Here is a 13,201-nt window from a genome sequence, read left to right on the forward strand (position 1 = left end):
TTTCAGGCAAGATTTCTGTTAAATATGTCAAGAGCACTTCCTTTATTAGAAAACAACATGATGAAGCTGTTTTATTTTAAAGCATCTGTAACATTTTTAGACTTGTACTGATAATACACAATAATTGTGTTGTGATATAAATCAAGATTTTCAGATTACTGGCCTTTTTTTTTTTTCTTTCAAATTGGAGCTTCATAATTTTTTTCTTTTTCTTTTATTTGAGGGATCTGCAAATATTAACATTGTAAAAGATACTGAGGTTAATTGTGAAAAGTATGTTTACCTGAAATTAAGCTCATACATACCCACTCTCTAGTCAAGCCTGATTCATTCAGTGAAAAAATTAGTTACTCTTTGATGTCTACAAATGAGAATTTTAATTGGTAAAATCAATTAATAATACGTTGCAGGTTATTTATCTAATTCATGATATGAACTAGATTTCCTTACAGGGTGTTTTCCCAAAAGACGACCATTACTGGTTCACTGTTGTTAGTTTGTAGTTCCTGGAAGTGCAGAAAATATAGTGCTCAGGTTACTTTGGCTTTTCATTAGCTTCTCTTGAGTCTTAGACTAACCCGTAACATTGTGCATAAAAAATACCTAAAGGGAAACCATTGACTTGAACTAATTAGTTCAACTCTCTTCATGTTTATTATAATTTCCATATACTTCACCAACTCTTTAAAAAAAAAAAAAACCTAATCATGGATCACAGTAGTCTGCTGGAAGTAGGAGACTGTTCATCTGGAAAGTGAAAAGTTTCTCTAATTAGTTTTGTGTTTTGTTTTTGTGATGATACCTGAAATAAGCTGTGTTTTAAGATCATCCTCTGCTCACTATACATTTCCAGAGGAAACAGGGTTTTTTTATGGTTACTTGAAATGGACACTAGTATGTCCTTTCTAGTAAGCCCATCACTGATGTACACACCTCTGTTTCAAGACATCTGGCCCAATGTACTGTCTTTTTCCTCCTACATTTCTCATTTTTAGTCATCTCTAAATATCTCTGTGTTTTCACATTGATTTAGTTTTACTTCAATCAGTTTAAAAAGTCAAGATATCTTATGTGTCAGTATACACAATGAAAATTTTTGTTTCCTATGAAGTTCAGTAGTCAAAATTTTTTTAAATTTTATGTTATAATTAATTACATAACCGCTGTTTATGTACTTAGGAAAGCTGATAATATGATAGATCTAAAGCTAGGATAAACCAGGCGTTTATGGGAATAGATTTGCAAAAGTTCTGGAGTGGAGTAAAGCTGACTTCTCAGGATGCCTTTCTGAGAATGCAAGAGCTCTCTATCCCTCAGAATAAGAAAGCAGGGAATGGAGGCAGAAAACCAGCATGACTTGGTAAGGACCCACTGGTCAGGCTGAGGGAAAAAGGCAGTGGTAATAAGGACTTAATGTCTTTATTGTTGATGTCAATTATAGGACTTAGTGTACCCTCAGCAAATCTGCTGATGACACCAACCTGTGTGGTGCAGTTGATACGTCAGAAGGAAGGGGTGCCATCCAAATAGATCTAGATAAACTCAAAAGGTGGTCCCATGTGAACTTAATGAGATTCAACAAAGTGCAAGGTTTTGCCCTTGGGTCAGACTATTCTGGGATATGTATACAGTCTGGGAGAGGAACTCCTTGAGTGTAGCCCTGCTGAGAAGTATTTAGGGGTCCTGGTAGATGAAAAACTTAATGGCTGTGTGCACTTGCAGCCCAAAAGGCCAACAATATCCTGGGTTCTATCAGAAGAGGGGTGGCCAGCAGGGTGAGGGAAATGAATATCCTGCTGTGCTCTGCGCTTGTGAGGCCATATCTGGAGTATTGCTCCACATCTGGGGCCTCCAACACAGGAAAGATACTGAGCTTTTGGAGAGGATCCAGGGGATGTCCATAAAAATCAGAGCTGGAGGCTGGAGCGCATCTCCTATGAAGACAGGCTAAATTAGCTGAGCTTGTTCAGTCTGGAGAAGTATGAGGGACACATCGTGATGGCTTTCCAGTGTTGAAAGGGAGATTATTAAACAGGAGAAAAATCAACTTTTTGTACAGATGTATAGTGATGGGACAAGAGAGAATGGTTTTAAGATAAAGAGAGGGGAGATTTAGATTAGATGTCAAGGGGAAGATTTTCACTGAAAAGGTGGTGAGGCACTGGCATAAGCTGCCCAGGGGGACTGTAGATGCCCCCGTGTTTAAGGCCAGGTTGAATGCGGCCCTGAGTAGCCTGATCTAGTGCTTGCTCTAGCAATTGGCAAACCTGCCTGTACCAGGAGCTTGGAACCTGCTGATCCTTGGGGCCCCTTCCAACGTAAGCCATTCTATGATTCTATGACTTTTGGCTGGGCTGTAAAATAGCAAGAATGAAGATTTTTCCTGAAGTCCATACCTTAACAACAACCACAGTCAGCTCACTGAGGTTCCAATTCTACTTGCATGAGCTTTTCTTGGCTTGGTCTTGGAACTACTTTATTCACCTTTTGAAATATAAGATTATATTCTATTTGAATTTTAATTCTGGCATTGTGAACTCCATGCAGGATATAATGTTATTATTCTTTTTTTGTATGCCATACCCATTGGAAGAGTTAGTTCAGTGAAATACACACAAAAAACCTCAAACCCACCAAGAACAAACAAAAAACAAATAGCAGCAACGACAACAATGACTAGAACAGAAGAGCATGCAGACAACGAACATGCGGAATGACAGATGTATTATTTGAGCTCCCATTTCATTCCACTCTGCATCTCGTAACACTCTACAAATAAAACTTACTACATAAAGACCATATTTAAAAAAGGGTTGTTATCTCCTACCATAGATCTAAAACTACTTGTACTAATATTGTCTTACCCAGTTTACAAAGTATTGCAGATACCTTTAGCTATTACAAAATAATCCTACAGCCCTGTAACTCTATTCTGCAAGGTCATCACTGATCTTCTCTGTATTTTTGTAGGACTGTGTAGTTCTGCCAACCACGTACAACACCAGTAGATTTGGTTATTTGAATATCTCTGTGTGACTTCGCACATCTCTGCTTTCCATTCTTTGCTTTGTATCCATGAAACCCCATAAAAGTCAAGGGTAAGAGGGAATTCAACCTCATGTTTCCTGAGCACATCTAAGGATTCTCCTGTTAAGAGCAGCTGCAAGGAGTTGTGAACAAAATGATATAAATGATAGGGCAACAGGAGTTACCTGCAACAGAAAACTCAAATATGGATAAATAAATAAATAAATAAAATCCTTTATCTTTATTGAAATAGGGCATTTCTTTCTAGAAGAGGAAACAAACACTCTCTTCTGCAGAAACTAAGATCCCCAAAGAGTGCATGCGGACTACTAGCCACGGAGATGTGAAGTGCCAACAGAAACATTGTGCTCTTATACCAATAGCAAACAATGTGTTGCTGGAGGCAACATTTATTACCATCACTTGAATACATGAAACTTTGGCAACTACCCATGTATGAAAATAGATTCTGAAATAAGAAAATGCCTTCTTTTCAGCACCTACTCAAATATCTTAGTTTAGATTGTGCTGAAACTAAAGGGTAGCTGATATCCACATTAATTCTGACTGACAATTTTATGGGAAAATCTGGGAAGACCTCTCCCCCAAGATCATTCATATGGAGAACATATTCCAGATTAGCCTAACTGGCTGCCAGATGTCACTCCTATTCCACTGCTAAACAGCTCCCAATATCAGACTTAAGTGGCCTTCAGCATCTTGCAGCCTGGAAAGTGGCCATGGAAACTTCTAGCTTGGTATGCAGGGTTTGTTCATTGTTAAAAAGGGTTAAACACTTCTTTGTACTAAAAGCACAATAGTGCTGTGGCACTTAAGGAAGAAAGGGTAAATTTCACTACCAAGGCTGTTGTTTGAGACCAAACTAGAGTGTCTTTATTGCATAATGCTAATGCTCAGAGCATATCCTGTCATACTATAAAATCAGACAGTGTAATCAGCAGATGGAGCACAGAAGGGGAACAATGTGGCTTTTTGGTCCATTTGCATTACCATCTAGTAAGAAAGAAGCATTTTTTTCCTACAAACTTCTCCATTTGTTTAACTCTATAAAATAAAAAGAGATGTTGGAATAGTTATGTGACAGCAGGTGATTGGGTGCTTTTCCCTGAAGTATTTACTAACATGATGTATCTGAGACATGCTGAGCCATTTACAGTGACTTCTGACTGTAGACTGTCAAGAGTTTTTCCCCTTAGCTCTTTCAGAGATTCTGCTTCATGTTACTGACATGTTTCATAACTTTTGTTCATTGTCTTTCCCTATCCTGCTTGGAGCCTGAGGGTGTCTTTCATCATAATTACTCTTCTTAGTTTCTGCCTGGTTTTACTTTCTTCAAGGGCATATTCACTGAGCCTTCCTTGTCCTGAATGTTTAATTTACTCCCCCAGCAGTTTCAGTGACATCATGCAGGAAGGGAAGCTATTCTTCAGGATTAGAGAAAGTGTCAGTATCTGTCTTTTGTACTTTCATTTTGGATGTGGGAGTATGCCTGTGTCAGTCTAGTGTTTTGTCTAAAGTTGATGGGAAGACTATTCTCTTTTTTGTTCACTCTGAATATAGGATTTCTTTGTGTATGTGTTCTGTATGTCTCTGAATTGCCTTTTAGTAGAGTACAAAAGAGAGACCTGACACTTTAAGCAATTTTCTATGTATCAATGATAGAATTAGTGGGTATTTTCAGTACAGCTCAGAAACTAGAAATCCAGCTTTAATGTGATGAACATTGAAATTCAGCCACCAGCTCTGTTGATGCAGGATTTATGCAGCTAGGACAGAAAGGCTGACGCAGTAACAGCTTTTTACTCAGAAATTTAAGGTCTTGCTGCTATTCTGATCCCTCAAGGCCTTAGCACTCCTTACCTCCACAACCAGGGAAAGCCTGTCAGGAACGTCACATCTAGATCTTCTGGAAGAAATTCCTGCTGAGGAATTCGCCAGACCTCTGATAAATGTTGCTACTAGCTTTTTTGGCTTTTGGTTAAAGGCAGAAAAGAACCATCTAATCATGTCCATTCGGTCTTGAAATACATTAGCCAGACTGTGGCTCATCTAAAACTTTTAATTTGGGACACAAAACTAATCTCACAGTATTACAGACCTAAAGTCCAAGAGCTTTTGACAAAACTAACAATGCAGGGGAACAGCTAATATTCTTCTTAACCTCATCCAACAGCTACCAGAAGTTTCACCTTGGTCACCTTTCCTGCTTCTTCACTCCATCTGCTGTTATAAAAAGAGAAAGATCGAGGTTACATTATTTTATGCTGAAGTTTTTCTCTTGTGACCCCTTCACAGATGGGAAATTGGGAAATGGAACACCTGCAGTCTTACGTGTGGGGTCGGATTGCAGACAAGAGACGTCTTCTGTTCTCACCTACTATCAAGAGAGAGTAATGAGACCGTGATCTTAGCAGATGAATTGTGCCATAAACCTAAGCCATCACTTGTACAAGCCTGTAATCGCTTTGACTGCCCACCCTCCTGGTATGCTACAGAATGGCAAGAGGTAAGAATGTATGATTTAGTCCCATTAATTACAGTTGAAAGTAGGCATTGAGTGCATTATCAGTGAGTTTTTTTGCATTAGCCTATCAAGAAAATTCATTTACTGAACTGATGAACTATTTAAAAAAATAGGAGTGTGTCTTTCTGCTTTTTAGTGAAAACCAAATCAAGGTTTTAATTGGCAAATAATGACTGTTGCTACTTCTAAAGCAAAATTAACTGATGACATTTAATAGCTGACAATAGATTCCAGATGTGATTCTGTGATTGATGGTCAGCTGGATTTAATTGATTGACTGATTATCTGTGATTGATGGTCAGCTGGATTTGGATTAGTAATGCCAGGATTTCTAAGAATACAAAGCTATAAGGATCAGGAAGGAGAAGATCTCTAGAACATGCTTAGTATTCCTTCTATTGTCATATAATTTATTTTAGTGCAAGAATTTGTTGTCATTCTTCAAAGTCACAAACAAGCATTGAGTACTTCATTTTATGAAATTCACTCTTTATTACACTATTACTGAAAATTCCTGTCTACACAATGGATGTGCACAAGGCTCTTTGTTAGGCAGCCTGAAATGAGTTTATTTGCTGCTACTTGGTTACAAAAAAAAACAAAACTTAAGCTATTCAAAGGACCTAGAGGTGCTTATGTTGGATGTAATACTTCATAGGAAGAAATTACTCTGTCCTGCTGATGAGAAGCAAGGGAAAAATCACTGTACAGAGGGGGTGCAAGCAAAAGGCTTATTTAATCCTCCAGTTCTGCTGCTGTAAAGATTCATTCCCTGATATTTGAAAACCATGAGCACTTGGCACTGTACTTACATGTGACTCCCAGTCTCCATCTATAAAATCTACCCTTGACTTAGCAGCCAGGGAGATGTTAATGTAATAACCTAATGAAGCTGTTAAATCTGTGAAAGTGTACTTCACAGGAGACCTCTGGATTTGGGCAGCCATCCCAGCAACCAAAATTTATGCCAGCCTGATGTTCTGTCAAAGCTAGACAACTAGCCTATGGTGTTAGTCCATTGTTTAAAACAATTGAGCAATATTTCATGCTTAATTGTTAATTTGTCTACCAATATTCACATACATATACTTGGTTAGTTGTACTATTAAATATTTCTAGGCTGTACTAAAAAATAAACGCTGTATGTGTAAGTAGCAAGTAGCTTTCTACTAACACATAACAAAATAAAGATATAAGGTGTGCCTGTGTTCATTTAAAAGCCTATAGTTGGACACAGACCTTAGAGAAAACAATTTTCTGCAAGTTTATTTGAACAGTCAGAAGAAACATTCATTATAGTATGCTGAAAAATTGATGCTGTGCTAAAAATGGCCACTGGCTGTAGGCTAGACTGGCACGTACTAGAATAGTTTCTGTAAGGAATATTTCAAGATAGACTTTTTTTCAGGATTTGAATGTCTTCCTCAGACATGTAAACATACACATGTCTGCCTGTCTAAAGTAAGGTTTCAGGCTTATTTTATATTTTCTCATGGATTCTCAAATTAATCAGCTTTTTTACAGGAGATATAGCAGATCTTAGGGATGATGGAACCCAATTAAATATGAAGGCTTTAACAAACAGGAATTCAATTAGACAGTTCAGCTTGCACTTCATGTATTAACTGCTGTCTTCTCTGGACTGGGTGGAGGCAAAGGATCTGTGCTGCAATCACTGCTGTGGCTTAATGAAGGGCACGTTATAATTCCTCTGCAGTTTCTTCCACAGAATGCTCTGTTCTTTAGATAGCACCTCACCATATGGGCACTGAATATGTCTTGTGATTAACTTTCATTAGTAGAAAATTGCATAAACAGTGCAATTCTCTTAGTCATCTGCCTCTGACTAGAAGAGTATAGTGCAAGAAAAAGCAGATATCCATCAAAATGAATTTCCATCCTCTCATTTACTTAAAGGCCTTCTGTCTTCCTTCTCTGCACAACCACTCTCTGTACTGTAATTTCCACGCTGTAGCAAGGCCAGGCCTGGCAGTTCTGTCAAACAGGTTTCTCATGGATGACCTTCATTCATGAAAACCTGCACTATCAGGACAGTGCATTGTACTGCGTGATTATTACAACCACTTTACTCCTGGGACAGGCAAGAGATGATCTGGATTAGATGTTGGTAGCCAAGACTTGGCCTGGAGGCGAACTCCAGCTGTGTAGCAGGGCTACCAAGACAGGAGGCTAATGGAGAGGCCTACAGACCTTGTACCTGCAGATCTTGCACAGAACTTCCATTTGTCCTGGATCCTTGAGAGATGTTTCTACATGTGTGGAGAGTTGTACAGGAAGGTGCTTTCTCACAATTAGAAAGGTCCTATGAAGCTTCACAGGCAATAGAAAGCAACATCTGTTCTCCTCATGGCACAGACTGAAGACATTTCTTTGGTCTCATCTATAGAGTTCATCCTTCTTTTCCAAGCACTCTCTCAAAACAGATTTTAAGCAAACAAATCAACAGGAGATTAAAACTGCAATACACAGCCTTTTCTCTTCTAAGGCTCATTATGCTTGTTAAGGAAAGATCCTCTGAATTAAATGCCTTTAAAAGCCCTAGTGTTTCTGGCAGATAAACACAGGATAATTATCAGTGTAGTAACATTCCAAGTGATTTTTAAAATATCTCTTTACAGATCCAAGACTATGTACTTTTAAACAGATTTATTTCTCAGCTAAATGCATTAGGATGTTTATCTTGTTTTCAGTAGTGTGTTGCTGTAGGAAAGTGTATATGAGCTTTCATTTTTTCAAGCCTTTGGAAACACCTGTTCTTCAGACTTCAAATGAGAGACATCCATTAATAACTCTTTGTCTTTCTTTATTTTACTACTAAGTGCCACAGTCTCAGTCTTAGTGTTCTTTTTGTCTTGCTCAGTGCTATCTTCACTCCAGAGATAATCAGAATAGCTGGAGAACAAAGTTAGCGTGGGAAAGCTCTTATCCTTTCCAGATATTTTCCTAGCTGTTTTTCTCTAAATTGTAAAATGTCCTATCTAAATATACTAGTAATAGTCCTTAGAAACCAGCTGAGAGAAATGCATATTTTCCCTATGTAGATACTTTATCTTGCTATGGAATCATAGAATAAAATTGATTGTTGAAAGTAAAGCCATAGCTTGTGCTGTCGTAGTCCCATCACCTTGAGCAGAGGGCAGTGTGAAATTAAACAGTTCACTCCTCACTTCTGTCTGTAAGTAGGACTGGCAATAACATTACACCCTTTCAAAGATTCAGCCGTTGCCAAAGGCACCTGGAGAGGAGACCATCTTCCCTTGCTCCTAAACATTGAAATGGGTGTCTTTGCCCAAATTCTGTGCAGTATATGAATGTGAGAAGATGGCTGGATTTTCCTCTCTACTTTTAGTGGTAACCATCAGTCCCTTCTGTTAATTTTAACTTTTGCAGACTGTTACATGAGCAGAATAGATCACAGCAATGATTGTTCTTGGAGAAGCCAAGGCTACAGTTCCATTAGTAGTTTAGAATGAAATGTGTCGGCACTTCTACCAAAGGAGACCATATCTGCTGTGGAGAGCTCTTTTTTGCCCTCACAGTGCCTACTCCCTTGCATCTCTGGAAGTGCTGTGCAGTTGACAGGATGATCTGGCTAAAGCTAGGCAAAAGAATAATTGACTTTAAGACTAGACTAACCTTCTACTTTGACTCACTGTGCAACTGCACAAATACATGTGCTGGGATGTGTCTGAATAAGGATTCTCTCAAGAATTACTATTTCATGCTATCTGTAGATCCAAGCAGACATTGTTCTCATTGGTCTACTCCCTAGAGAAAAGTCAACAAAGATCACAGAGAAGTGAAAAGGTTCCAGGAGTGAAAGATGGGCACACGCACAGCTCCAGAGCAGTAATCCGGTACTGTCCTAGAAGAGCATTCCTGCAGACCAAGAGGAATCTTGTTGCTGTATTTGGCTCTCTCTGGGATTTGGCATAGAGTTTGGTATTGAGTAGCTAGTTATTCTTCAGATAACAAAGCAGTGTGCATGACTGAAGTGCAAGAAGCAAGAAAAGATCTGTTTTGTCTTTTTTTTTTTTTTTTAATCTCTTAGAAATGGAAGGGCAGGAAGACTTCCTGGGATTTATTTGACTGACGGAGCATGCTTTTGTTGTGTTTATACAGTGCCTAACATATTTTGGCTCTGGTGTATGACTACAGTTCTTAGGCAATCTTGAAATAATATTTAATCATATTTTTCGTGATTTATTCTCTCCTCAGAATGAACAGTACTCGAATGAAAGGCTGATAAATGTTTTCTTTTGCTGGAAATCAAAGTATTGTCTTACTTGCTTTAATTTTTTGAGGCTTTTAAGCTTTATAACATTCTTAGTAGAATAAAAGCTTTTTTTTACTCATTGAAGGGAAAACTAAAGATAAATACATTTTTCTTCGTGATGTTCAAGTCCACACTTCTGTTCTGTCTTTCAAGGAAAATGCATATCCTAAAAAATGAGGTTTGCGTTGCAGTTTATACAGCTCTCTCCAAGAAGGATTTTTAAAATAATTCCTTTTGTGGATGTCTTACTTTATCTTTTAATTTTTCTTCACTCGGCTTATTACTTCTTGTACATAATTCCTGTGTTGTTAACTATAAGCAACTTATGGTGATTTCAGCATAGTGCAAATTCTTCCTCCTCCTTTGCCTGAAAAAGAGATAAATGAGGTTAAACTGGAATGCACGGAAGAAACAGGAGCCCCTACCATCCACAGCAAAAAGTTTGTCAGAAGAAAGGGCTGAGCCACCAAGCTTACAAAAATGATTCAGGAAATCTATTAAATCTGCTTGTTCAAAATTTCCTGCCCTGAATGAATAGAAAATGGATACAGAGGGGGGATATTTACATTAAAGAGAGAGAGGAGGTGGGTTCTGTGGATATTAATCAACCAGATTTAGTTTTACTCAAATAAACCTTCCTCCTTACCTTTTGGAAAGAGCACGCACTGCTGTCATGACAGCCATAAATATAAAAGGGCCGTGTGGTTATTTAATCGTTTATTATACTAACCTTATAAACCAATTGTTGAGGCCAACAGCAGATTGCAGCTGGAATACAGCTTTCACATGAGTTAAAAATGAGAGAAATACTGCACTGCAAGAAGTCTTCAACGACAGGAATTCAAGTTTGGACAGTTCAGTTTTGAACTGCACTGGTAACAGACCTCACAACATTCAGAAATGAGAAATAAGAAAATTACTAATGGAAGAAAAGGAGAAGTGATAAACTAGGGAAATTTCCATTTGTTTTTCTCACTAATGCAAACTCTTTATTAATAAGCTGCATTCGAATAAATATTTAGATCATAGCTATTGTTATCTAATATGCGTAGTAAAATCCTGGAAATGAATAAAATCTTGAATTGACTTCTTCTAGAGAAGAGATTTCCATACTCTCTCACCCTACCACTAGCACAGTTGGAGCTTAGGTAAAGATACCTGAACCTAGCTCCTCCACATGCTGTGCAAGTACCTGATTTTCCATTTCACATATAGAGGAAAGGGCAACTTTTCCTCCTCCATGCTGCATTTCTAAGCCATTGCTTCCATGTTTTCTGTACAAATTTTTTCATTTTGTTTTTCATTTCATCCAAATATATTGTTTCCACTTCCCAAAATATTTTTGACATTTCTGATATTTCTTGTTATATCTTCTGCTTGTCTATAACTAGGTGTTGATTTCTATGGAAACTCACAACTGAAGTTTGCTGCCATTTGACATAGTGCAAGTGTGATGCAAGGTGACTGTCTCTTTTCTCCCACAGTGTTCGCAGACATGTGGAGGTGGTATCCAGAAGCGAGATATACTTTGCAAGCAGCGCCTGGCAGATGGAAGCTTGCTAGAGCTGCCAGAAACCTTCTGCTCCATGCCAAAGCTGGTTTCCCAACAAACCTGCAAAAATGAGGACTGCCCTAATGAGTGGCTTCTTTCTGACTGGTCACAGGTTTGCTGTTAATATGCATAACTACTGTGCTGTTTTTGGTGATTGTGTTTCTCAGTCACATGGGATGAAGGAGCCAAATGTGTTCAGACTGCACAAGGCCTACTAGGTCTAGTTTTGTCCTGTAATCTGTATTTAATATTTTAGTAGGTCAGCAGCTTTACTACATCTTTACTACAGAATCAGTTTAGCCATCCAGCCGGAACAATTTATGCCTTCCATCTGGCCTACATACAATCCATGCTCAAAACAGTAAATTCCTGCCTTTGTACATATACAGCTTTTTCAACCATTCATCCATAAAGTGTTATCTTCCCTCCCTCAGGCTTAGTGCTTTTCCTTCCCAAAAGAAGTAAGGGGAAAGGGAAGGGAATCATTTTGGCCTTTTGTAGGTATACCACTAGAGTTACCAGTTCTCTCACTCTTGGACACTGATTTTGTAATGTTATCTGGTTCCTTCCTTCCTTCAACTTAAGGATGGCCAAAAAAACCTCTTTCTACCAAAGTCTTGCATTCCCAGGCTTCCTTTCCAATTCCATGTGGCTTAATAAAAAATTCCAAAAAGAAAATATAATTTGATATTTAATGCCAGTAAGCATGAAAAGCACTCCCCCTCTTGCAATCTAATCTCTGCTCTCTTTATTCTCCTTCAGGCAAAGTGGTAGAGAGTACTTTAATTCTGAAAGAAACACCTGTCACCTCATAGAGCCTACTTGTAGCCTTAATGTGATGTTCAATCATGACATTTTATTCATGTAAATGATTAATCTCATAAAGAGTGAATTAAAACACACCCATTCAGGCAGTGAAGATGGCAATTCTATTCCTAATCTTTCCTTCACAAGAAGTTGCAGTGTGGTTTATGTTGACATCCATACAACTCATATTTCTGTACGTTGGCACTCTTTACAATGAAATATGACTTTACTCTCCTCACAATTTGCCTTAAAGACTGCCTTTTTGCTCTTTTCACCCTCTGTTTCTTTTCTCCCTCTCGCTCCATCTCCAACGTGGCACAAGTGTGTGTTATATTGTAGCCATGGGATCTACAGCAATAGGTTTGTATCCCTTACTGACCTTTCTCCTGCTTGCCAGCACTTTTACATGTGGACGTTCCTGTGCAATGCCCTGTATTCTCAATTACTGTGATGCTGTATACACAAGAATGAAATAAAGTAAGCCTGCTCAAATTCTCCCAAGCAGTGGCACACCTGTGCATTGAGCACTACAGTCTAATATTAAAGGATTTGTGTAGATCTGTAGGATTTGTGTGTCGTTTGTGTAGATCACAACTGATAACTACGAGGCTGAAGTAACTCATTAGTATCTGAAATACACACTCATAATTTCTACTAGATCTGTAAACATTTAATCTTAATGTTTGTCATTCTGTTTGCAGTGTTCAGTGAGTTGTGGAGAGGGAACTCAGAGTCGAAATGCTATTTGCAGAAAGATGCTGAAAACTGGGGGTTCCATCATCATCAATTCCTCCCTGTGCCCACCTTTGCCATTCTCATCCTTGCTCAGGCCCTGTGCACTAGCAACCTGTGCAAGTAAGTGAAAAATAAACTTAGGAGTGTCTGGGGAAAGGGAGCTTGTATATCCATCACTAGAAAATTCATACTGTCACGTGCTTCTTTACATGCTTTTGCTCTAGTGTTGGCCAGTATT

General features: G+C 38.4%; 1 protein-coding gene across 1 annotated transcript in view; it reads left to right on the plus strand.

Moving 5' to 3' along the window:
• The first annotated feature begins 11,490 nt into the window (after positions 1-11,490).
• LOC140263874 (ADAMTS-like protein 1) overlaps positions 11,491-13,201 on the plus strand; it is a 43,815-nt gene continuing 42,104 nt past the window's right edge. Inside the window, exons 1-3 of the mRNA XM_072359186.1 lie at positions 11,491-11,533; positions 12,551-12,588; positions 12,930-13,083. Of these exons, the coding sequence (XP_072215287.1) occupies positions 12,984-13,083 (100 nt within the window). The 5' untranslated portion in view covers positions 11,491-11,533; positions 12,551-12,588; positions 12,930-12,983. The remainder of the gene's footprint in view (positions 11,534-12,550; positions 12,589-12,929; positions 13,084-13,201) is intronic.

The sequence above is a fragment of the Excalfactoria chinensis genome, chromosome Z, assembly GCF_039878825.1.
Source record: "Excalfactoria chinensis isolate bCotChi1 chromosome Z, bCotChi1.hap2, whole genome shotgun sequence".
Taxonomy (NCBI): Eukaryota; Metazoa; Chordata; class Aves; order Galliformes; family Phasianidae; genus Excalfactoria; species Excalfactoria chinensis.